Source organism: Pelobates fuscus, chromosome 9 (assembly GCF_036172605.1).
Source record: "Pelobates fuscus isolate aPelFus1 chromosome 9, aPelFus1.pri, whole genome shotgun sequence".
NCBI classification, from domain to species: Eukaryota; Metazoa; Chordata; class Amphibia; order Anura; family Pelobatidae; genus Pelobates; species Pelobates fuscus.
The window spans coordinates 48,540,247-48,568,136 of NC_086325.1; the positions used below are offsets into that span (position 1 = coordinate 48,540,247).

Genomic DNA, 27,890 nt, shown 5'->3' on the forward strand with positions numbered 1-27,890 from the left:
TTTTGAATATGTTGTCCCCCTGAATAAGGGGTACCCCCTGTTTTTGGGGTACATCCAGAACTTGGCTGAAAAGGTGTACCGGATAATTGGGTTTAATGTTATCTGAGGGGAGGGGATGTGTGGGCTGAACCATGTATGTGATTGGGTATTTTATGCCTCCCCCTGGGTGTGGACTGTATGTGTATTATTGTAATAAAAGCCAGGCTGGATGAGCCAGTCCAGAGTTCCTGTTTTACCCTCAAAGTGAAGTGTCGTCTCATTATTGGGGGAAGGATTTATTGCATGCTGTTCCAGTTGACTGCTAGGAGTGTAAGCCTATTCGTATGGTTCCTATTCAACGGTCTACAGCATTCATATGCTAGAGAGGATTCCTATGCTTCTCTGATTCGGTGATTGTGGTGTCTGCCAGAGTGCTTGGAGTCCTCAGGAAGCACTAGGAGCATCCATTAACGGAGGTACCAAGTCGGGGTGCCAGGCGATCCGTTACAGTAGTCTTGTTTGCATCCAGTGGTTACAGTCGCAATAGACCTAATTATATGCATTTCACCTGTGCATACAATGCATTCCTTTAGAAACACTGTCAAATCGATTAGTAAAGGGAATCAACTGCAATTATTACAGCCTAGAAATGTAAAGGAGACTTTTCTCTGACGATCCAGCTCTTCTTAATATTCAAGTACACTTAGACCAATTGTCATTTTTAAAGACCAAAGGCATGTTATGACATTATGGAGTTTGCCTAACTCTTTGCCTTTAAAGGGTTCAATAGAGACTAAACGTTCATGATACATTAATAACAAAAACATTTGATTGTTACTTATTTCAGCAAAAATGAACAGTGAAACAGTACAGAACAATGCAATGCTTTAATTTGTTAAGCACAATTTAAAGAAAACATACAAAGAAAAGCAAAGCTCAGAAACAAACCGTAGAACAGGCCAATACTGCCATCTAGTGCAGATCTTAGAAATTGCAATGCTTGTGAAATATGATCATTTAGAAGAAACAAAATATATGAAAAAAAGTCAAGAAGCAGACACAAAATGTACTGAGAATTATCTTAGTCATTCTTTCTCCTACCCTTCCTAGTTTACCAGTATATTGTGCGTTTTTAGATCTTCATACATTTTGTTTGCTTTTCTGCAATATATATATATTTTTTTCTACTATTGATAAAGCCAATTTTGTACCAAATAAATGATGGATTTCTATTTTTCACTAAGAAAAAACATGTTTAAGATGTCGATTGAAAACACAAGTTTGAAAAATATAAATTCTGTCTCTGTATTTCTATAGTGTTAAATCTACCCTTTAGGTGGCTTCTCACTCTTAACTCACCTTATTTCCAGCGCCGGGCAGGTCGGCCAGTATTGGCCCCGCCCCCGATCAGCCTTCTTGCTGACATCAGAATTGGCCAATCAGCACTTCCTCATAGAGATGCACTGAATCAATGCATCTCTGAGGAAAATTCAGCGTCTCCATGCAAAGCGTGGAGATGCTGAATGGCAGTGCTGCACAGTGCAGCACCTCCAGTGGCTACTGGAGGTATCTCTACGGGGCAATGTAAACACAACCTTTTCTCTGAGAATGCAGTGTTTATATGTAAATGCCTGCAGGGAATGATTATACTCAGCCGGACAACTACAAGAAGCAGTAATTGTTCTCGTGACTATAGTATCCCTTTAAGATTTAGTATATGTATGTAAAACATATTTTTTTATTTTTTTAAAGAAAACGTTCAGTTTTCCTTTGCAAATTATGTTTTTAACATATAAATCACTATGTATAGAAAAATGCTTACCAATATAAATCCGTTCCTCAAATAATAATGTAGGGAAAAAAAAGTACATGGTATAGGGATGATTTGAACATTTATTATGCATCCATTACACCCATCGAATGCAAATACATATAAAAATATGATTTCTGTATTCTAGGCTACTTCATCAACACATTGCACTGGCAAAACGGCTATAAAAATACCTAAAACTATATATATTTTTTTTACTTTGTGTAAATATCAGTATGTTTTTGTGACCAGCTTCTTGGTGCTGAAACAATCAACAGGGATACAGAAAGGTTTGCAAATGACTGCACCTGCACTATAGATGATTTGCAGGACATTGGGGATTAGATTGATACACGCACAGCTGTTCCCCATTTTACAGTGTCCTTGAAGGCGTAATACACATCTTCAGGTGGGTATATAACCTAATCTGTATATGTACTGGTGGTTTCACATGTACAATATAAAGATCATTTGTAAGTCTAACTCAGCCCATCACCGATGTGTTCAATACATAGTTACATAGCTGAAAAGAGACTTGCAACCGAACCCCATGGACCCACCCTCCCCCCATACCTAGTACAATGAACAACACACTGACCGACTACCCACTGCTGACCTCAGCCACTCCACAAGGGTATAAAAAGAATAGGCAAGGTAAACCTCTAACGGAAGGAGGGGAGTTGAGTGGAGTGTAGCGGAGAAGTCGTGGTGGGGAGCAACTAGGAAGGACAACCGAACGGTGTGAATATACATATACATGTCCTACAGCCACATGTGTTAATTGTACAAATGTTTCTCACCCCACCTCCCCCACCCTGCTTCCTTTCTGTACCCCGTTTGACCTTTAAGCCGACCCCCAAAAGGGGCCTCATACAAAAAAATAAAAATTGTCAAATTAAAAAAAAAACTTGCGTCCATCAACTTGCGTCCATCAAGTTCAGCCTTCCTCACATATGTTTTTGCTGTTGATCCAAAAGAAGGCAAAAAAACCTAGTCTGAAGCGCTTCCAATTTTGCAACAAACTAGGAAAACAACATTACATAGGCAAACAGAGTTAAGCAAGTGCACAAAACCTGCACTCTGAATATTTTCAAAGCAGGACTTTAATATGTATAAATGTGAATGGAGAAAAGAGGGAAAAAAAACTAAGACAAAGCATAGTTCTAGTACTGAAAATATCTGAGCCCTGGTCACTTATCGAAGTGTTAAACGTCCACCAAGAGGTTGCATTACTCTTAAAGCAGTTCTGCCACTTCTGCGTATTTAAAAAAAAATATATATATATATTCTTTATAAAACTCATACGGACTGCATTGCAATGTCATTGAAATTCCAGGGTAATCTAAAAGATATAATAAGACAATGTAGTAATTACTTTGTCTTATTGGCAAGACTGAAGTTGACTCAAGGCAGGAGATCACCACAACATTTACCAAACCCCAGCAGCCATCGCAAGCAACAGCTGTGGATATCGGGCATCATCTACATACAACATCGTGAGGCAGGATCCTCCATAGACCTCAGTGATGTATTCTTTCACATACGCAAGAGTACAGCAGTGATTTGACTCCAGGCAAAAGAAGGTCTTCAGAAAGAAGAGGGCAGCGTCCACAATGAACAGCTTCAGAAAAGTAGAACTTACTGCTACAGAACCTCATGGCCAAGGAACCCAAAGCAGAGATGTCAGAGTCCCTTTAATGCCTTCTATATACATATTGCTACTTTAGTTTAAAAATTACTTGTTCATACTTACACGGATAACTTACTTAGTCATAAGTATAGAATTAGAAAATGGCGTTCTGCCAAAAGTTCACAACCATTATATTTTAATTAAAATGATGTATTTCTGTGGAGGGGTGGATGGCAAAAAGGCATGGAGTAAGGATATCTACCTACAGCCTTTATTTTTTAAATAGGCATTTTCAGGTCATATAGTCCATAAAACTTCAATTTAAAAAAAAAAAAAAAAAAAGATCCCATTACCTTGAAATACTCCTTACGCGTCTGCTTCGATCGTCTCCTTTCTTCTGAATGCCATATTGCAGACTCTGCTTCTGCCCAACTTTGTTCATCACCACAATCTTTATCAGACCCCTATTATATGAATATATATATATATTTTTTTTTTAAAAAGCCATAGTTACTTTATTCTTAAACATGAACTGCTTTCCTTTACAGCATTATTAAGCAATAGAATATATAGAAAATACATAACCAAGTCCATAAACCATTGCGAAATTGGTTATTAAAAATGCTAAACCATGTAATATAAAATAGAGATCGACATAATTTTACAAACACAAGATGTATTGTAAAAAAAAAAAAAAGTCTAAACCAGGGGTGGTGAACGTCCGGCCTGCGGCCCGTATAAGGCCCGCAAAATCATCTGGTCCGTGGAGAGCCGGCCCTGCTATCTGCCTTTTTTTCCTGGCATTTTCTTTAGGGAGAGGGCGGAGGGGAGGAAGGACCCTGGAGCCTGCTAGACAGGAGGAGGAACCGGGAGGCTGTGATCCTCCCACGAGCAGGCAAGCAGGAGCGTTGCAGCGCGTTACCATAGCAAGTAAGGGGTGCAAAGATAGTGCTCTCTGTATAAAATATGTTTAACCAGGAGCAAAAAAAAATACATTGTACTCACATTTATCTCAGCAGATAAGCCACTCAGTATAATCAGCGTAAGTGGTATAATCATTTTTGTTGAAATAAAGGATTTTGGAAACTTTTAACACCGATATTAGTACCCTATTTCCTTCTTTGTTACCTTGCATCCAGTTTTTATCTTCCTAGTGAGGACCTCACCAAGTATCCCTGGTGGAGATTATACCACCTACGCTGATTATACTGAGCGGGTTATCTGCTGAGATAAATGTGAGTACAATTTATTTATTTTTACTCCTGGTTAAACATATTTTATACAGAGAGCACTATCTTTGCACCCCTTGCTTTTATTTTCACATATAATCTGCTGACAAGACATGTGCTGGTCAATATCTTCCACCATATCCCTGAAGTGGGGGAATAAATCCACTGCAAGCGCTTTATACTAGAGCTGGTTTGAGCTCTATCGCAGGTGATTAAGCCATTTTGGATTTCTTTTTACTCAAGCTTTTATCATATTTTATATATATTGCACTATTTGAGGTTTTTTCTTCTCTTTTATGTCCCTGGATTTTGAACACCTGGAAGACATAGTTACCTGAAGACACAGGCAAACCTCTATAGACTTTGCCACACTTTTATATTTTACCCTGGACTTTTGGCTTGTCCTTTTCTATATACACGACTTTATATTATCTTATGGACAGTGTATAATTTGTCATCTCATTTGTTTTACTTAGAGCTATTTTGATTCCTAACCGCTTGGCGCACCATATTGTTCTATATTATTATTTCCTTTGGGTTTTTGGGAGAGACTAACCCAGCACTATTCCAATTCTTGTTTTTCTGTAACTTTGCTAACAATTTATGCATTTTACTTTGAGATGCTTGTGCAGCCTGTGTAAATCAATCCCAGATTGAGCATATAACCAGTGATGTAGATGACAAACAAACAGAGAAAACAAAACAAAATGTTATTTATGTCTTACCTGCCAACTGCATTGTGATAACTGTGAATTATCACCTGTAGGGGTGCTGAAAAGAAAAGAACAGATTTTATTATACCACTGAGAATGTTGTAAAAGCTTGCAAATATAACACACATATGATTTAAAAGAAAAGTGTCAACACACTTAGTTGTTCTGTAAAGGGACTTTTAATAAATGATTCTGATATAACAACTTTCTGATGGTTTATGCTATATATATATATATATATATATATATATATATATATATATATACATACATATATACATATATACATACATATATACACACACACACGAAACCATATGCATCTGTGATAAAACGTGTCTGTTCTACCAACATATAGACAGAGGTCCGCTACACCTTCATTCAGGTGACCAAGCCAGAAACCTAAAGGAACACTATAGGGTCATGAACACAAACATGTATTCCTGACACTATAATGTTAAAAACACCATCTAGCCCCCCTGTTACCTCCCTTGCCCTACTAAATATAGTAAATTCTTACCTTTATTCTAGAGTGCTGCTGGTTCTACCACTGATCTGCCTGCTTGGCTGACATCATCAGAAGTAGTGTTCTGAGCCAATCACAATGCTTTCTCATAGGAAAGCATTGTATTGATTGAGACGGTCAATGAGGCAAATCATGGATAGAGCCAACACAAGCCAAACAGAGCCCTGGCGAATCAGCATCTCCTTATAGAGATGCATAGATTTAAGGAATGTTCAGTTCCATCATGCAGAGGGTGGAGACACCATCTAGCCCCCCTGATCCCTCCTTTGCACCACTATATATAGTAAAATCTTACTTTTATTCTAGTTTGCTGCTGATTCTGCCATTGATCTACCTGATTGGTTGACATCATCAAAAGTGGTGTTCTGAGCCAATTACAATGCTTTCTCATAGGAAAGCATTGGATTGGCTGAGACTGTTAATGAGGCAGATCAGGGAGAGAGCCAACACAAGCCAAACAGAACCCTGGCCAATCAGCATCTCCTCAGAGATGCATTGATGAGAAAAGATCAGTGTCTTCATGCAGAGGGTGGAGACACCCTCTGTGCAGTGCTGCACAGCCACAGGAAGCACCTCCATCTGATGAGTGGCCAGTGGAGCTATCCCTAGTCTATAATGTAAACACTGGCTTTTCTCTGAAAACACATTATTTACAGCTAAAAGGCTAAAGGGAATGATTATACTCACCAGAACAAATACAATAAGCTGTAGTTGTTCTGGTGACTATAGCGTCCCTTTAAAGGGACATTCTACGCACGTTGACTTTGCATCAATCCAAAAGTTATATTTATTTAGAAAATATTTTACCAGGGAGGATACATTGAGATTTCTCTTGTTTTCAAGTATGTCCTGGGTACATTGTACCCAGCAATATTTCTTCCTTCCCAGAATTCAAAAACAAATTGCTGCATCTATAAGGCCTGCTACATGGAGGTTTCTCTCCTTTTTGCTACACCTCTGTTGACATCCAAAGCCATGGCTGGTAGCCCTGTGTACTTCTGCTCACAGCCTGGTTCACAAAACTATACAGGACTGTAAAGAAAAGCAGCCATAGTATGCCCACAGTAATATCTACACCATTGCAGCCTATAAAAATACTTTTAAGGACGTCTGTGAGATTAAGTTTATATCATATCATGTTTGTCTTAATAGTGAGAATAACGAACAGGTTAAATTGATTAAGTTTATATCATATCATGTTTGTCTTAATAGTGAGAATAACGAACAGGTTAAATTGGTTTTAATTTGAAATGTATAATCACAATTGCAGTCATGTACCCGACAGGATGATGTCTGAAACATAATTTTGCATTTAAAAACACCCTGTCTCAATCGTAATCACTGTATTTCTCACTTTGCAAAATAATATTAATAGTGAACAAAAAGTGACATTGTCCATCATTAGGTTATAAAAACCTAGGCTTCTTGCAAAGTTTCTGATTAGGATTTATAAGTTATGATTCAAGGAGTTTCTTTCTCGTTGTCTCCCTGACAAGGCTACAGCTGCATAAACAAAATAATGTAACCCCTAAATGGCAGAGAATTGAACAGAAAGACTGCTAAAGTGGTATTGATTCCTATAGCATCCCTTTAAATAGTTCTCAGCCACACATCAACTGGAAGCACTATGAAAATCTAATGTACGAGTATTTTTTAATTTTATAGTATTGCATCATCAATATAGTGCTAAAAGGGTGTTGTGTTAGGTGGGGGGTGGAGGAGGTGGGGTCAACACACTTCTGAAGTGTCCACTTGATATTACAAAGTTAGAACACAGGTCTGTAATTTCATTTGTAGATTATCCCATAGAATGATAGGAAATTAGCAGAGAACAGTAAATGACAACGCAATATTGTGGATTGGTTTTCTCTATGTGTGAGATGCAATGGTAGCAGACAATGTTATGGATCAAAAAAAATGTTCTGGCCCGGTTACAATAATTTTTTATTTTAAATTAGGTAGCTGCAACTGTCTATTACAATAAATAGAAGACCCTTGTATAGGTTATGTCCCTTAGGTGACTGTATGGAGGGGGTGCTGCATACCACTCCTATTATTTAGGTTGGTGGTAGGATTGCATTGAATATATTGCTGTGCAGAGTGTGTTTGGTTCCAGGTACACTTTCATTGAGACCATGGAAAACATCAGCATTAATGGATAGACATAAGGAGAAATGACACAGAAGAATGGGGATATATCATGACATATCTACTACTGCTCTGTTAGTGTAGGGGGTCATAGAGTTTTCTTTTAGGCTCGAGCCCCAGGTGTTCCTGGAACCTAGCAATGGCAGGTCTGTAGTTTTCTGAATTTTAGATATTCAATATCTGAAGACAAATACCGGTATTTATAAAGTAGATAACCTCGACTTAACACCCATTTGCATGCACAATCAATTTCCTGAATGGAAATGATAACATTAGCATACCCACAATCAATAAACTACTACTTTCCAATTACACACAAGAGCAGATATACATATAGATATACAGGTTATAGGATTTACTTTTAAAGATGTACTTTGAAATATCCTTAACCACTCATGAAAACCTTAAGGTTTACATATGCCATTATAGCATCTAGCCTACAGAGTATCACAGGTATCAAGTGAATTTATATGCTTTTAGATGGAGAACTTGTAACAATAAAAAGATGCCAGAGTGGAGAGAAACACAACACCATGAAACACATGCATCCATGATGTGGCTGCATGTAAAACACCTGTATATTTGTATAACACAGTGCAATATATTCATACACAGATCTTTCAGTTTTCTGACATCTCAAATGCAGCTTCTCCTCACTATGTTAGCACTATGCAAAATATATTAAAATATACTGTATTTGGAGCACTACAAGCTATTTTTAAACAATATTTATCTTTTCCAATTTTTATATTTTTCTAAAATGCCCATCATGAACACACATATATACAGTATATTATATAATATAAACAGTATATATAATACAGAATATACAATTTTGAATAAAAATGCTTTACTAGTTCAAGAAAATGTACTTCTCTATCAGGAGATAGCATATGGCAGAATTGAAATCAGAATTTCTGAAGCCTTGAACTGGCAAACAATGCGAGCAGATAACGACATAGAAACTGATGGATTCCAATAGGATCCCCATTGGATATAAAGTTCTAATTTAGAATGCGGACATATGGATACAGTACACCCCTCCAGCTTTGCATACCTGTTTCTATTTAGTAATAATAATAATGTGAATAATAGCAGCTAAGAAAAGGAGGGGGGAGAACAATGTTTGAAGCTCAATGAAATACTATTCATAGGCCTGGGTTAAATTGGTTAAAGTGGGTTAAAAGTGATTTTGATCAACTGCACAAGTCTCTAACTCAGGCTTTATTTCACATCCTTTTAAACTTACCAATGGAACACGGCAAGGATGCCCGTTATCTCCCGTTATCTCCACTCTTATTCATACTCTATAAAATACGTCATGATCCTCTAATCACAGGTATACCAATTCACTCAAGTGAATATCGACTAGCGATGTTCGCGGATGACATATTGGTATCCCTTAGCAAACCGGAGAAGTCACTGCCGAGACTCCTAAACATCCTGGACTCTTATGGGCGAGTGTCTTACTATAGACTTAATAAAAATAAAACGCAAGCACTTGCAGTCAACATTTCGTCACAAAGAGCTAAAACACTACGAACCTCTTATCAGTTTGACTGGAGGCAACACTACATTACATACCTAGGAGTAAAACTAGCTCTCCACAAACAAAAAATGATAACTCTTAACTACGCTACCCTGCCGAATATATGTAATTCCATTTTCCAGAAATGGAGAGATGTGCGCTTGTCCTGGTTGGGGAGATTGAATACGATCAAGATGGTAATACTGCCAAAAATTTTATATATCTTCAGGATGCTACACTTACAAGTCCCTCTACAGTTACTCAAAACCATACAATCCACACTAAACAAATTCGTATGGGGAGGCATGAAGCCAAGATTGCCGGTATCACTCCTTTACTTGACCACGTCTGAAGGAGGATTGGGCCTTCCGACAGTGCTGGCTTACTACAAAGCAGCTAGCCTTGAATCAGCCATCAGACTTCATGCTCCGATGAATACCTTTCAATGGGTGGACATGGAGCAAGCCATTTCACAACCACATAGCCTAACAAATATTCTATGGTCACCAAAAGCTTATCGTCCACACACAAACATGCTGTACCCTACCTCTGCGCTGACCCTGAAAGTATGGGATGCCACCAGATCTAGTTGGTCTACAGAGGGCAACTTCTGTGCTCAGGCACCTCTGGAAACCTTGGAAATCATATCCCCTTGGCTCTCCTTAAAAACATGGACGGCTCTGGGAGTTAAAAAGATTAGTGACCTCTGCCATAGTAGATCAATGATCCTACCCTTCTCTGAAATGCAACATAAATACAACCTACCCAATTCATTTATCTTTCCATACCTCCAATTGAAGAGCATTAAAAACACCAAAGTCACATTCTCGTCAGACGAGTCCACCCTACGGAAGGACCCAGCCATACTACTCCATAACAGGTGCCTTTCGGCCCCAACTAAACCTAAGGCCTTATCCCTTTGTTACCAAATTCTATTAAACAAAGCCCCACCTAGCTCTTTCAAATATGTGACACAGTGGGTGAAGGAAGGATTCCCTAAGCTCACGGATGAACAATGGCTCAAAGCATTAAATGCACTACGAGGTGCCACGTCTTGCTTCTCCCATGTGGAGGCCCATAAGAAAGTAATCTTCAGATGGTACCTCACACCACACAAATTACATAAAATGTATCCAAATGTAGACCCCAAATGCTGGAGGTGTGGCACTGAAGAGGGAAACATGACCCACATATGGTGGGAGTGTGACGAGATCAAGCCCCTATGGTTGCAAGTACAAACGCTACTACAAGAAGAAACAGAGTCAACCCACCCTCTAACATTGATAATGGGCATCCTCTTGCTATTTCCTGAGTCATGGAGCATGAACCTTAGGAGAATTGCTATTTTGATTATATTGGCAGCCAGAAGTCTTCTCACATCACACTGGAAATCTACATATTGCCCGACTAAAAAAGAACTCATAGATAAAATGCACCAATACTATAGATATGAAGCTCTCTCTTCAGACTCTCCCGAAAAGTCAAAGAAAATAAGGGCACTTTGGGCCCCGTGGTTGAAGAGACATTACCTCAACAAACATTTGCACGATGAGAAGTCGACTACTATAATTAATGAGACCAATACATAGTTAGATTATCTATAAGATAGTCTGCTTTCAAACACCTATATATCACGCTATCATCAGAATGTTCAGAACAATCAAGGAGAATGGACAGTACAAGTCGCGTAGAGGAACACCTCATGGAATAGCTATACAGTGGAACCTCGGTTAACGAATGCCTCGGTAAACGAAAAATTCGGTTTACGTATAAAAATTCATTTAAAAAAATGCCTCGGTTTACGTATTTTTTTCACAATACGAAACAAGTGTCCCAGTTTATAGCTCCGCCCCCTGCATACTGAAGTGTGGGTAGCACATGAGTGTGTAGTGTGGAGGTGTTGGAGAGGTTTTGGAGCCATTTGCAGCAAGTTGTGGAGCCTTGTGGAGCCTTTTGGAGCCATTTTCAGCAAGTTGTGGAGCCTTTTGAAGCCACTTTCAGCAAGTTGTGGAGCCTTTTGGAGCCATTTGCAGCAAGTTGTGGAGCCTTTTGGAGCCATTTGCAGCAAGTTGTGGAGCCTTTTGGAGCCATTTGCAGCAGGTTTTGGAGCCTTTTGGAGCCATTTGCAGCAAATTGTGGAGCCTTTTTGAGCACTTTGCAGCAAGTTTTGGAGCCTTTTGGAGCCATTTGCAGCAAATTGTGGAGCCTTTTTGAGCACTTTGCAGCAAGTTTTGGAGCCTTTTGGAGCCATTTGCAGCAGGTTTTGGAGCCTTTTTGGTGCATCTCAAGAAGTGGAAAGGTAGGGAGCTGAGCTTAGTTGTTTGCATGCCTTTTACTGTGTGTTGATGTGTGATGTTTTAAAACATATAGTTGGATGTTTGAAATGTTATTGTTTGATTAATCATGTCCCTGTACAGTATTTATGCCTTTAAAGTGCACTTTATAAAGAGTTTTGAACAGATGAAATACTTTATTTGACTTTTTTCTCACCTCCGGAACGAATTAATTGGTTTTCAATGCATTCCTATGGGAAACCGTGTTTCGGTTTACGAATTTTTCGCAATACGAAACATCCCGGAGAACGCATTAAATTCGTAAACCGAGGTCCCACTGTACTGCTTAAACACCTAAACACCTAAACCAGACATAACTAAATAGTTGCACCGTTAGAAGGCACTCTTCCGTTCAGTACAGACACTCTTGTTCCCCCCCTCCCCGTTCTATATTCTCTCCTCCCTCACCCTCTACAGCATAGCGCTAGTTTGACTATCTGGACCGACACCTCAGCCCAAGGATAACCTCACCAAACAAAGTCTACCATCCGACCCACTAATGGTGAACTTCACAATCCAGACAGAACCGTTAGATATCCTTAGCTTCCTACACAAATAAAACGGTATAGAAAAGTAGTAAAAGCGATACAAATGGCACACAAGGGGTAGCACGGATTAATATATAAGACGTGGTTTGTGGCCAGTTTAGACCGCACAGGAAATAGCCCTAATTATCGAAGGTACATTTGTAAAATTGTACTAAGCTGATCAAGAAAGTTGGGGAATAGCTTAAATTGATAAGGATGAGTAGAGCTAGACAATAACCTACAGCAAAGAGTTCACTACATTACAGATACTGACATGGGTCCAAGTATGTTTATTTAGATGCATTCATGTTTATTTATGTTTTATTCATGCCTATTCATGCTTGTGTATTTATTCATGGATGTGTACACGTATAGAATTGCAGATGATCAAACAATGTCAAAAAGTCTGACTTGCTTTTATACCCCCCCCCCACCCTTTTTTCCTTTCTGTATCCCCAAGTTATTACTTTTTTGTTTATATGACAAAATAAAAATCTTATATTTTAAAAAAAAAGTGATTTTGATAGGTACCATTTTTCTGATCCTCTGCTTTGCTTAGGACGATCTCTTGTGTTCCCTGAAGTAGTGTGGTTTAGAAATCTGAAAGCAAAACAAGACTGCTTGAAAATTCATCTACAGAATGGAAGAGCTTTTTAAAAACATAGCCAGGAGCACCTTCTGTGATGTATTACGGGAGTACTGAAAGATGCATTTAGTATTAATGGAAACTATGCCCCAGGAACGATATGTAGCTAAATTAATGTTTTATCTCCTTTAACCACAGGGAACTCTGTGGCTGCAAATATAAAAAAAAAATGATATCTGAAGAAGCAAAAAAAAATAATAAAACATAATAAAATAATCCAAGAAACTGTATCCAAGATATTTAACCTCTTCAGACCTTTAAAATTTAAATTAAAAAAAAAAAAGGCAAAGAAACACGACTATGTGTGTTTGGTGAACAGATTCTAAAATGAAGGAATCAAATCCCAAGTACTTGGAATATATGCATGAATGGTATGCGAGTCATTAATCACCCACTCCAGCTGAACATTGAAATCAGTTTGGAAACAATATTTTATGCAAGCAATGGGTATGTGTACACATAGCACAGCACACATGAATAACGGGGACAAAACTGGGGATAGATTAACACTGGATTCACTGTATTATATGCGCCTCACACAAACAGTGGACCTGTGATTTTTGTTTATAGAGATCAATGTCACAGAGGTGAACATCAAATTCCCTGTACAACAGTATACTCACTATAGATTACTGGGTGTATTTACTAGACCATGGATATTATGAGTACTGCAAATTTAAAGGATCACTATAGGGTCAGGAACACTAACATGGATTCCTGACCCTATAGTGTTAACACCACCATCTAGCCCCCCCTGGGCCCCTCATGCCTCCACAAATATAGTAAAAAATCTTACTGTATTCAAGAATGAAGCTGTAAATCTGCATGCTGTTAGACTCAGAAAAACAAGAAGTCTTCTGACATATGGTAGCCTGATCCAATCACAGTGCTTCCCCATAGGATTGGCTGAGACTGACAAAGAGGCAGATCAGGGGCAGAGCCAGCATGATTTAAACACAGCCCTGGCCAATCAGCATCTCCTCATAGAGATGAATTGAATCAATGAATCTCTATGAGGAAAGTTCAGTGTCTGCATGCAGAGGGAGGAAAACACTGAATCACAGGATGCTGTGCACAGTGCTGCCCTGTGCTCTGCTGACAGCAGATCTTAGTGGATGGAGGCATATTATGCCTCCATCAACTCTGAAGTCCCTCTGGTTCACTCTGAGTGACTGCAACTGGAGGTGGTCCTAGCTTTCAATGTAAACACTATTTTCTCAGAAAATACAGTATTTACATGAGAAAGGCTGCAGGGAGCTATAGTTCTCACCTGAACAACCTCATTAAGCTGAAGTTGTTCAGGTGACTATAGTGTCCCTTTAAGACTAACATAACTGAGTTGAAAAAAAATAAAAAACATGCTTAGATTTATTTTAAGCTGATAAAAATCTGTGTTCTTGATCAGTTATGGGTGGATGACTAGAGCTCTCCGTATTCATAATGAGAATAGCTGAATCTTCTTTTACTTTTTTAACACTTTATTTAGGGTCTCTAACAAGTTTAGAGATTAACATCTCAAGCCAGAAACAGCATGTATTTGCCAGAGCTATAACATAACATTTCCATCTATCCCATGTTATTTTAAACATTTGGGACTATTTACTAAACCAGAATAGTTGAAAGGTGAAAAGGGATGTAAACGTCAAAATTAGATAACATGGCAACTTGTTCTAGCTTAACTATGTGATCCAAAATATCTATGTTAATGGTCTGCTTTGTGTATAACCCGTATTATTTTATTTCCATACATATAAAGAAACTGTTACTTGCATGTCACTTGAATTAATTTTTTTCATCAGTTGAATTGAACATAAACACATTTTAATATAATTTGGAACCATTTGCTCTTGCAGTAATGTTAAAGCAGATTTGTAACTTTTCAGTATTTCATAAAGATATAATGAAATACTGACGAAGACTGCATTGGAATTTCACTGAAATTCCAACGTAATTCAAAGACACCCTTAGACAAAGTAGGGACTACTTTGTCTTATGGTAAAGCCTGAGGATGATAAAAGTAAGGGTTCCTCTGTCAACTTTTGTCCAATCCCAGCAACCGTCACAAATGCTTTGTCTATGGATGATCGTATACCATTCTCATGGGCCCAGGCAGCTGAAGCTCTGTTAACATTAAGGCGGCCACAAGGGACAGGTAAGTAGAATTCACATAACCTGCACCCGGCAGTCACCGGACCTTCGAAATATACAAATACCCTTGAGATTGACAGATACACTTTAAAGAGTGCTTTAAAAAAAAAAAAAAAAAAAAAGTGTAATTAAGCATATAGGTATTAAAGGACCACTATATTAACCTAATGTGAAAAGGTTATAAAGTAAGACTACTTTTGTATTTAAAGAATGGTTTCATGCTTAATTGATAAAATATTATTCAGAATTTCATGCTTACTTGACATTATTTAGGAAATCAGAAAAATATTACAAGCACAATATGAGAAAACGCATATTAAAACATCATTAAAGTGTGTAATACAAGGTCACATCTTTTAGCAGAGACAGCTATGGGAATCCCAATACTATACAACAAAATTTACATACAAATAATCATTAAAATAAAAAACACTGCTTCCTATAGTTTCAGACAGGATTATTTATTTTGAGTGATACACAATCCACCCTCATTTTATTTATTTCAAAATCAGAGTGGATTTAAATTTTCCTTTTTCAGTTACACAACCTTTAGGTGCATTATAATTTAATGGTTGTATTCTCATTTTTACTTTTTTATTTAAACCAAAGCTTAATAAAATTGTAAAATTATTAATAGCCATATAGATTCATAGCTAATCATGAAGAATAAATGGTCAATTAAATAATGTGTTTATTTTAGGATAATAAAAATGATGCGTATGCTATCACTATCCAACAGGGTTATTAGCTAAAGTGAGAATTCAAAGTGAATTTCAAATTTAAGGCCAGAGTGGCCAACTTGAAAGCAGAGTAAGCTTAGAGAATTTTTCCAGTTTAGCAAGTTGACCTTAAATTCACTTCAAATTATCATGTTAATGAATAACAGCGCTTTATAATTAATAATAACCCTGTAAGATAATAAAAAAAAAAAAAAAAAAGTTAGGAGTAGAAATAGTTTAAATATCTCTATTTGGGAATTAATATATTAGACCATTAATGCGGACTCAAAGTGGACCCTGGTATGTCTAATAAAGGTTGTTGGCATGCATGGCAGGACATTTGGGTAACATTGCAGCATTACACACTGAGACAACCCATCTAAAACCTCAGGATCTAGATACCTGGTTGCCCGTCCAGCTGCTCGTGTCCTCTGGAATAGTTTTTCACTGAATGATGTTCTATAACTTAATGGTCTTCGTCTGTGTGTTCATATTTCAAGCAGACCAACCAAACCCAGTGATGGAAGAAAGAAGCAGAGGATAGGCGGAAAAGTGCAGAGGTGTTAATTTTGCAGAAAGGAAAAAGAGACAGATTTAAGAGTCATGCTGCATGGCATTTGCCAAAAATCACTACCGTGAATTAGAAAAGGATGAAAGTAATGTTAAAAAGGATGAATAAAGTGAAAACCGCGATTGTTAACCCAGGCATACCGGAAATTTGTGAGCTACATTTTCCACGATGCACATCCAATGGAGCATTTATAAATGATTAGTAAAACCAGATAATTACATGGCCATCGAAATATAAAGTCAATCAACTTCAACCAAATGATTATTCCAGAAACAGCCAACACACACACATGCAAGGAATATGAGACAATCATATATTAGATGTTAAGAAAATAACAAATTTCATGATGAGTTAAACAAGTTTTTTGGGTTTTTTTTTTATATGAAACTCAGAAACTAGGTTGGCCTGTTCATATTTCATACTTCTTTGTCAAATGTATCCATCATCGGTCTATGAAACACAAAAGAACTAGTACACTGATACAAAAAAAGAGACATTGCTGCCAAAACAGCAGTACATTCAATTCAGAGTTTTTTTTCATAAAGATAAAACCTTTATAGGGGGAAAATGCATTTGTGCTACCTTGCACATTAGCAATATTGCAAACTCCCTGATGAGGGATAAAGCAAACCGCAAGTAGTAGTAGTTTTGCATCAGTTTCCTCTTTTGTCTATCACTTTATTACTGCTTTCTGCAAAATATTTTCTTTTCATACTCTTTACCCTTGGCATTCGTTTCCTTTAAATCTGTTGTCCATCGAGCGATTCTGTGTTATAAGCTAACTAGAGGTCACATTGAAAACACTATAGCGATTTTTGAACTTGGGCCAGTGTGATTTTTTGCTTGTCAAGCCACATTGCATACACACCTGTTTTTCAAGATTTGTATCCCTTTGTGATCGTTTATTTTCCATCTGATACTTCATTGCCAATACGTTTGTACAACTATAAAGGAACACTACAGTCTTAGGAATACAAACATGTATTCCGAATGCTATAGTGGCCTACTCAATGTTTAGCATCCAGACTCCCCCTGTGTGAAGGAAAAAAATACAGCTGGCCTGCCTATTTAGCTGAGATGATCAATCTTGATGATATCAGCCAATCAAATGTTTTGAAGGCTAGTGCTCATGTGTGGCAAAACACTGCACTGCACCAATCAAATGGTCTGTATTAGACCATCTGATTGAAGTAGAGTTTAACTCTGCTAGTTTACCAGAATTAACAATAAAAGGATCTGTGAGATAGATGGTTGTAAAAAAAAAAAGGTGCTACTATCACCCTCTGTAGGTAATTCAACCAAAAAACAACAAAGACCTTTACGTCGAAAAATGTCAGTGCTGCTCAGGCGGCTTTTGTTTTTAATAGAGATCTGTTTTGCATTTTTTTATTCTAATACTTTTTAGTATTTCATCAGAAGTGCCTCTAGATGCTGTCAGAGTGACATCCACTGGAGGTGTTTAAACCCTGCAGTGGTTTTCAGATGCAGGATTGAAACAACAGAGACATGGCACCCAAAAAAGATAAAATGGTATAGTTTCCCTTTAACTTCAATGTAGAGGAGTGAGATTATACTCCCTCTTCCGGATGATGCCCTTGATTACATTATTTATATGTCAGAATTAATTATTGAAACTGAAAGGTCTGGTTTTGCACTTTAAGGATTGTTTTTGATTAGAGGGATTTTTATTAAAAAAAAATTATTACAGGTTGAATTTTTTCATTATTTGAAGTGGGTGATTATTTTTACTTACATTGTTAATTATCTCCACACCACTTTTTCTTTTGTTTTTCTTACAGCAAGGTAATGCTGGGGAAGGAATAGCTTGAGGTAAATTGGACTCCGCAACAATTCTCTTATTGAGTATCATCATAAAGACCCTTTTACTGCAGCCTCATGTATGGTTTCATTCAGAAGATAAAAACTTTTTTTCCCTGTGAGTAGGGGCCATCTCCCTGGAATATACATCAGCCGGTCGGTATGCTCCCTGTGTCTAGCTGGCAATATCAGTATTGTGCAACTTTTGTGTGTGGGTTCAGCATGCTGTCACACAGTCTGCAGTTGGTCAGTGCCAGAAGTGGAAGCATAGGTTGCAGATGTGAAAGGCATTGTCCACACATGCTTGACTATAACACTTACCAGTACAGTGAAATTCTGACTAAGGATGGCTGGAGTTAAAATATACATGTGATGTAATGGCATGGTAAGGAAACCACCTGCTAAACAGCATATGTGTCATATAACTCCTATAAACAGCATACACTGGTGGCTGAACTAAGCCTGATAAGAAGTTTGTCTTATGGCTTTATATAGCAGGTCATCATTTTAATAGAGGCATGAAAATGAATAATTAATAATGGCACTTCAACTATTACAGTTTTAAAGTATGATTTTTTTTTTTTTTTAAATCCTAATCTCAACAAAGCCACCCATCTTAATCAGACTCTCTGAATTGTAGATTTGTCCTCAATGATTCCATATGAGGACAATGCCCAGCATTAAGCAGTAAGTACTGGGCAAAAATCTTTAACTGCAGAAGCCAATTTTGTAGCTAATAAAAGGTACGATTTTAGCGTTTAGGATATATTTATGGAAATTTTAATAAAAGTCTTAAATATATGCATTCATGGACAGTATCCCTTTAACGCAAATACATCATAGTCGGATGACAAGTCTCAATACTCCAAGCACCATTCCTGCTACAGTGCACTGTAATAGATATAATGCCTGGAGTGCCCTGGCACCCCCCAATTCGTTAAAACCTAATGTGTGAAAAGAGGGCAGATATGCTTAATGCCTACCATTCTCCCACTAGATGCGCTTCCTGGCTTTTCACAGGTTTAAAACCGTAAAACGACACTGGACAAGTGTCTCAAGCTTTGCAGGAGGACGTCCAGCATCATAGAGGGGGTCCCTACCTTTAATAAACCTAAGATAATAAGTAAAAAAGACAGGAGGGGACCAAACAGGGATAATTGGAACCAGTCTAAACCATTATTATATGGTGAGAAAAATAGGTAGATGGTAATAAGAAGGGGGGGGGGGGGGGGGGGGGGGGGGGGGGATGGTGGAAGCCAGAGGAATAGGGGAAACAAATCTCCTTGGAATAACCAATACCCCAATGGCTCACCTTAAGTCCCAAATCCCCACACCTAAAGGGGGCACAATACTTGCCCTGTATACCTCAGCACTGTAGAAAAACCATAAGTGCCTACCTATAACTCAATATCCTATCTGGCTACACAGCAGAAGATCAGGATCTCGTGACCTGGTCCCATATGAAGGGGGGGGGGGGGGAGGTTAGACAGGGGTGGGGGGAGAGGGAAGGAAACCAGAGGAATAGGAGAAGTAACCCTCCTTGGAGTAAAAGGATCCCCAGTAGTTCGCCCAGAATCCAAAGTATCCCAATTGTCCACACTTAAAGAGCACACTAAAGCTTGCCCTGTATACCTCAGCACTCTGGATAAACCAAAAGTGTCTACCTTCAACCCTGATGTCCTTCCTGTCTTAGTAGCAACGAACACACACTTAGTGAAATCACTCCATAGTGCTACCTAAATCAATAGTGCTACCTAAAGTGGAAAAAGAAAATTCTATCTCGACGCGCGTTTCGGTGTTCTAACACGCCGTCGTCAGGAGTAATGAGCTTCAATGTGACACAGTATCCTTTTATATGTTATGTGGCAATCCGTCTATAAATCGTTGGCCGGTGTGGTTCGTCACATGTGACGGAATATGAGTTCTGCGATTGGTCAGCTCTCCCTTATTCCGATTGGACAGGGGGCGTGGCGACCAGTCACCAGCACTCAGCATCCACGTGGGGAACGAGAGAAAGTTTGCCGCGATTAGGGGGAGTGGTTTCGTGACGTCACTGTCACTGTCCACATTAACCCATGCGGTAAAACGAAGAGGTTGCCAACATATAACTACCCCATAGTGCATTCTCGCCCCAGCTGATCAAAGAGACATACACCGATTGACTTCTTAGGTCAATCCTATTTTCATTTAATGATGAATGGAAGGAGGATGGCACTATGGGCCGAATTTAAAGGGATAGAAGTCTTGATGTAATTGTGGATTTATGGTGCATCAAAATTCAATATGATGGTTTTAAATCCGTATGATAACTAGTAGGTGCACAGTACAGTCACCCTAATTGTATAAACGGATATTACCACTTATGAATTCAAATGGTGAACCTTCTTATCTCATAACATAAAGACCCTGATATAGTTATGGCATAAGGTGCACCTATAATACAATATGATGGTTTTGATTCTGTATAAGTAATAGGTGAACAGAACCGTCACCCTAATTATATAAAGGGATGTTACCACCTATGGATACAATGGTGAACCTTTATCCCATAACCCAGATCCCTAGTGACAGAAGAACATACAATAAATAAAATATATACAACTTATATACAAAGATTGGGTGGGAGTTCCCTTAGATTGTGTAACATCTAAAGATGGAGAGGTCACAAAAATGCGGTGAATGAAAATCCCTCATTAAGCCCTATGGGCGAGAGGGTTTTAAGTCTGTGAATCCAATAGGACTCACGTTGTCTCAATTTAGTATCCCAATCACCTCTTCTCTGAGTCCGTGGGATATGTTCAATACCCATAAATTTCAACTTTTTAGAGGAATTGAGGTGATGTATTTTCAGATGGCGGGATATCGCAGTTTCTAAAGGTCTCCTGACAGAATTGACATGTTCCCTAATACGTTTTCTAAAGGGTCTGAACGTTTTCCCTACGTATTTTATGCCGCAGGAACAAGTTAATAGATAAATGACACCTTCTGTACTGCAGTTGAAAAATGACCGAACTTTAGATGTGTCCATATTGTTACTGTCAGTAAATGCCTTGGAATTTTTGTCTATAAAGTCGCATGCACTGCAGTGGCCACATTTAAAGGTGCCCTTAGGTAGATAGTTTGATAGATCTTTTTTCTTCTTAGGTGCCAGATGGCTCTGTACCAGGGTGTCGCGGAAATTACGACCCCTCCTTGCTGTCACGGAGGGTGAAGGGGTAATTACATGTTTACGGTGTGGATCGGACTTCAAAATCGGCCAGTACCGTTTAAGTGTTGCCATCATGTAGTCCCAACCCGCGTCGTATGTGGCGATACATCTGATCAGTTTTTGATCTTCTGATTGTGCAATCTTATCGGTGAGAAGCGTATCTCTATCGGTCTTAATGGCTCTAGTATATGCCCTGCGTAAGACCCTATTGGGATATCCTTTGTCTTTAAAGGCCTTCCTTAAGTCCCAGGCTTTAATCTTAAAGTCCTCTATGGACGAGCAGTTACGTCTTAGTCTTAGGTACTGGCCTATTGGTATACCAGCCTTAAGAGATTGTGGATGGTAACTGGTCCAGTTTAGGAGGCTATTTGTAGCTGTTTGTACTATCCTAAGTATGTTTGAGACAAAATCAATGTATGTGTCAGGTGACTGAAGCTCCTGTGTTTAAATTTACTAGCGAGGTCGGTGGGAAACAGATCAACTTCCTAGACATCACAATCTCAATCGAAAAAAGAGGTCCAGCACAGACCACCCTTTTCAAAAAACAAACAGCTACAAATAGCCTCCTAAACTGGACCAGTTACCATCCACAATCTCTTAAGGCTGGTATACCAATTGGATTCACAGACTTAAAACCCTCTCGCCCATAGGGCTTAATGAGGGATTTTCATTCACCGCATTTTTGTGACCTCTCCATCTTTAGATGTTACACAATCTAAGGGAACTCCCACCCAATCTTTGTATATAAGTTGTATATATTTTATTTATTGTATGTTCTTCTGTCACTAGGGATCTGGGTTATGGGATAAAGGTTCACCATTGTATCCATAGGTGGTAACATCCCTTTATATAATTAGGGTGACGGTTCTGTTCACCTATTACTTATACGGAATCAAAACCATCATATTGTATTATAGGTGCACCTTATGCCATAACTATATCAGGGTCTTTATGTTATGAGATAAGAAGGTTCACCATTTGAATTCATAAGTGGTAATATCCGTTTATACAATTAGGGTGACTGTACTGTGCACCTACTAGTTATCATACGGATTTAAAACCATCATATTGAATTTTGATGCACCATAAATCCACAATTACATCAAGACTTCTATCCCTTTAAATTCGGCCCATAGTGCCATCCTCCTTCCCTTCATCATTAAATGAAAATAGGATTGACCTAAGAAGTCAATCGGTGTATGTCTCTTTGATCAGCTGGGGCGAGAATGCACTATGGGGTAGTTATATGTTGGCAACCTCTTCGTTTTACCGCATGGGTTAATGTGGACAGTGACAGTGACGTCACGAAACCACTCCCCCTAATCGCGGCAAACTTTCTCTCGTTCCCCACGTGGATGCCGAGTGCTGGTGACTGGTCGCCACGCCCCCTGTCCAATCGGAATAAGGGAGAGCTCCTGACCAATCGCAGAACTCATATTCCGTCACATGTGACGAACCACACCGGCCAACGATTTATAGACGGATTGCCACATAACATATAAAAGGATACTGTGTCACATTGAAGCTCATTACTCCTGACGACGGCGTGTTAGAACGCCGAAACGCGCGTCGAGATAGAATTTTCTTTTTCCACTTTAGGTAGCACTATTGATTTAGGTAGCACTATGGAGTGATTTCACTAAGTGTGTGTTCGTTGCTACTAAGACAGGAAGGACATCAGGGTTGAAGGTAGACACTTTTGGTTTATCCAGAGTGCTGAGGTATACAGGGCAAGCTTTAGTGTGCTCTTTAAGTGTGGACAATTGGGATACTTTGGATTCTGGGCGAACTACTGGGGATCCTTTTACTCCTCCAAGGAGGGTTACTTCTCCTATTCCTCTGGTTTCCTTCCCTCTCCCCCCACCCCTGTCTAACCCCCCCCCCCCCCCCCCTTCATATGGGACCAGGTCACGAGATCCTGATCTTCTGCTGTGTAGCCAGATAGGATATTGAGTTATAGGTAGGCACTTATGGTTTTTCTACAGTGCTGAGGTATACAGGGCAAGTATTGTGCCCCCTTTAGGTGTGGGGATTTGGGACTTAAGGTGAGCCATTGGGGTATTGGTTATTCCAAGGAGATTTGTTTCCCCTATTCCTCTGGCTTCCACCCTCCCTCCCCCCCCCCCCTTCTTATTACCATCTACCTATTTTTCTCACCAAATAATAATGGTTTAGACTGGTTCCAATTATCCCTGTTTGGTCCCCTCCTGTCTTTTTTGTCTTTTTTACTTATTATCTTAGGTTTATTAAAGGTAGGGACCCCCTCATTTCATTACTCTCCCAATAGGGACTTAGGTCCTTTTTCTCCTCCTCAACGTTTATTATTTGTGGGTTATTCCCCGCCTTGGAGAGTTTTTTAGGGCATATCCACACCAACCCACGGGCTACCGCCCCGTTAGCCCCTGGTTAGGTGTTTTTCTAATTATTTTCTTAAAGCAATTAAACCTTTCATTGCTGCAAGAGAAGGCCTCAGGGACAGAGAGACTCTATAGTGTAAGAAATAAAGCTTTGTAACACTATAGTGTTCCTATAATTTTTTTATGCATTCGCCAACCTGACCCACATTGCCATGAACCAGGGGTCCAGGTCTGGTCGCCATAATTAGTAATGGCAGGCACACATAGTTCCATACATTAAGTAAAGGCAACTGTTAAACAAATATTACCTATACTCCACATTCTGTCACCTAACAGACAGGAATGACTCAGTCATACAGATAAGACTACTGAGGTATGCTATGAACTTATTTCTCTTTTTCAAAGTAATTATATTTTTAAGTAATGTAATAACTGTACATCAGACATAACCGCAAATTAAATTAAGTGTAACTATAGGTTACAAAGGTCAGAAATTAACAAAAGATATAATAAGCTTAAAAAAAAACAAACAAAAAAAACTTTCACTTGCAATACCTTGCGAATATTTCTACAGAAAGGATATCACATTATATTACAAAGTAGCATGCACGCTACTTCCCAAATAATTCATTAAATACAGTAGATTACAACAAAACCTTGTCTAAGGAATTTCCTTCCCACTTAACGGACTCACTCTGATAATCTGAAAATTGGATTAGACACACAAGCTGCCGTCTCCGAGCCAAAAAAAAATTAAATCTATTTTAGAGCACAAAATAACCATCTTATAAACATGCAGTACAGCTAACCAATTCACCTGTTCCAAAAAGGAACTAAGCAAAATGTAGAACCAGATATGGTTTTAAAAGGGAGATGATAATAATAATAATAATAATAATAATAATAATAATAATAAAGTATTTAACCAGGAAAGGTACATTCAGATTACTCTGGTTTTCAAGTACGTCCTGGGGATGTTACCTTAGCTGGTAGGTCTCCATAAAACTAGTAAATCTTATTAGTGGGAAAAAGAAGAGAAACAAACTGCAACAAACATAAAAACAATCTAGGAAAGAAACACAAGGCTATTTGAAATATTATTGTAAATGGTATCAAGAATAGTTATTTTTATGCAAAACATTTGCTGATGGTTTCACTAGCGCACTATATAACTTACAAATTACCATTAATTGCAATTAAATTATTAGCCGTATTCCAAGGATTTGGGTGGCACGGAGAGAGAAAAGACATGCAATACCTGTTGTGCTTTTCCTGTTGCAATAATTGTGCTGCAATCTTCCGCAGGTCAGTTACTTCCTTCAACTCATCATCTTCCTCCTCTTCTACCAAAAGCTGCTCCTTCTGAAGCCTATTACATAACATAAAAAATGATTAAGCTACCGACAGCCTGTTCCTAAACATACGAGTTTGAGACCTGCTTAGTGGTAAAGCAGAGTAGGCACCTGCTCTCTCCACATTGCAGGTGCCCACTCTACTAAAATTTATCTGGCCGGGACTGGGAGGTCGCTGGAGGAGCTCAACATTCCTGCTCCTCACTGCTCCCTCGCACGCGACCTCTGTAGTGATGCAGTGTGCCGGAATATGACGTCATATTCCGGCACCCGGCATCACTAAACTGCGAGCGTAAGGGAGCAGTGAGGAGCAGGAAGACTGAGATCTCTAGATAGAAGATCCCCACACCAGCTCCCAAAAGTAGGGAGCAATATATAAAATGATGTGAGTATGTGCAAGAATGTGGAAATGTGTGTCTGTCAGTGAGTGAGTGAGAGTGTCTGTCAGTGAGTTTGTGCGGACGGCGTCATCTGGGGTATACCAGAGGCCGGGCTCCGGAGTCGCATACTGGCAGCGGCAATGTAAGTGGAGTCTGCTTGTTGGCTAGAGGGGGGGTGCTTGGATTTAAGGGGGGGGGGGTGCTTGGATTTAAGAGGGGGGGGTGCTTGGATTTAAGAGGGGGGGGTGCTTGGATTTAAGAGGGGGGGTGCTTGGATTTAAGAGGGGGGGGTGCTTGGATTTAAGAGGGGGGGGTGCTTGGATTTAAGAGGGGGGGGGTGCTTGGATTTAAGAGGGGGGGGGTGCTTGGATTTAAGAGGGGGGGGTGCTTGGATTTAAGAGGGGGGGTGCTTGGATTTAAGAGGGGGGGTGCGCTTGGATTTAAGAGGGGGGGTGCTTGGATTTAAGAGGGGGGGTGCTTGGATTTAAGAGGGGGGGTGCTTGGATTTAAGAGGGGGGGTGCTTGGATTTAAGAGGGGGGGGTGCTTGGATTTAAGAGGGGGGGTGCTTGGATTTAAGGGGGGGGGTGCTTGGATTTAAGAGGCGGGGGTGCTTGGATTTAAGAGGGGGGGTGCTTGGATTTAAGAGGGGGGGTGCTTGGATTTAAGAGGGGGGGTGCTTGGATTTAAGAGGGGGGGTGCTTGGATTTAAGAGGGGGGTGCTTGGATTTAAGAGGGGGGGGTGCTTGGATTTAAGAGGGGGGGGTGCTTGGATTTAAGAGGGGGGGTGCTTGGATTTAAGAGGGGGGGTGCTTGGATTTAAGAGGGGGGGTGCTTGGATTTAAGAGGGGGGTGCTTGGATTTAAGAGGCGGGGTGCTTGGATTTAAGAGGGGGGGTGCTTGGATTTAAGAGGGGGGGTGCTTGGATTTAAGAGGGGGGCTGGGATTTTGTAGAGGGAGATGCTGTTTTTTTTTATACTGTACTTTTCAAAATAAACCTAAGTTTCCATGAAAATTTAAGTGTTTTTTTTTTTTTTTTTTTGCGGTCCACAAACAAAAAACCTTTTTTATTTGGCCCGTGCTAGACTTGAGTTTGACATGCTTGCTGTACACCATGATATGCATTGTGATACATTTGATATCATATTTACATATGTGAAACATGTAATGTGTTTTTTATGTCGGCATACAGTGTGATATAATAATATATATTAATAACAGAGGGTACTAAAAGCAACAAGTGCCAAATACACACACCACTCCCTGTGTATCAGAACAGGCAATATTAATACTTATACATGTACAGGTACGTATAGGAGATGTTCCATATAAAGACCTATAAAGATAAAAAATAGTACATAGTATAGCCTGTATATGAAGAAAAAAGAAATGTGGAAGTGATTGAATACACTCACGAATAATATATATTAGTATGGATTCTGTGTGGTGCATTTTATATAGTATTTAAGTATCGCCTTCTGTACCTTAACTCCCCTCTTTCTGTTTTTGTTTAAATAAATCCTATAAGAGTTCCTATTGGGAAAAAATTAAACAAGTCATGGGCAAAACTGTACTCCAGAAGTGCACAGGGATTCAGATTATGAAAAGTATTTGTTCATATTCTGTGATGTTAAAGTTAACCTTATACCTCTTCTCTTCATCCCATTCTTCACTCTCTTCAACTCTGTCACTTAGTTTCCCTCGTTCCTTGAATAGATCACAAAACAAAAAATACTTTAAATGTAGACAATGTAAAATGTATTTGTCAGAAACTGAATGTATTATTACTGTTTAAACTGTTACCTTAATATAAGAGACAAAAGGACTGCTAAGCTGCACATCACCATTGTCAGTATCTTCTTCACCTGGATCATAGTCATATATCTCTTGATCAAGCCCTGTGATTAAAGAATGAAAAAATATCAAAATATTAAAACTGCTAAGTGTCTTTGCGTTGCCTGTTCTTTCCCTAATATGCCACACTGCAAAATACTTTGAAAATGTAATACTAATAATCTATTAATAATAGAATTCCCTAAATATAGAGGGCAAAATGGTCACATGTGAGAAGTACTTAGTACAAAGTTAATTTTCCTATTAAAACATACCATATAAAATGGATGTTCATTGCTTCAGACTGCACTTTCAGGATAACGTGATAAAGTCTAGAGCTTTAAGCAGCAGTTGTATATAGTGCAGTATATAATCTAAATACTGACAAGTTTTGAAGCTTTAGCTCAGTACTATGGCACGCTGTCAGCTTTCATTTA

At 38.9% G+C, this 27,890-nt stretch overlaps 1 protein-coding gene across 4 annotated transcripts in view; it reads right to left on the reverse strand.

The window, feature by feature from the left end:
• Positions 1 to 27,890, reverse strand: part of LRCH2 (leucine rich repeats and calponin homology domain containing 2) — a 110,280-nt gene that overhangs the window by 44,508 nt on the left and 37,882 nt on the right. For 2 of the 4 annotated variants that reach the window (XM_063433361.1, XM_063433359.1), the window contains exons 9-14: positions 27,424 to 27,518; positions 27,269 to 27,327; positions 25,149 to 25,259; positions 12,955 to 13,023; positions 5,374 to 5,419; positions 3,773 to 3,883 (exon numbers count right to left, since the gene is read on the reverse strand). In XM_063433361.1, the coding sequence (XP_063289431.1) occupies positions 3,773 to 3,883; positions 5,374 to 5,419; positions 12,955 to 13,023; positions 25,149 to 25,259; positions 27,269 to 27,327; positions 27,424 to 27,518 (491 nt within the window). Of the gene's footprint in view, positions 1 to 3,772; positions 3,884 to 5,373; positions 5,420 to 12,954; positions 13,024 to 16,338; positions 16,417 to 25,148; positions 25,260 to 27,268; positions 27,328 to 27,423; positions 27,519 to 27,890 lie in introns of all 4 variants that reach the window. The other 2 variants (XM_063433358.1, XM_063433360.1) reach the window with 2 other exon arrangements.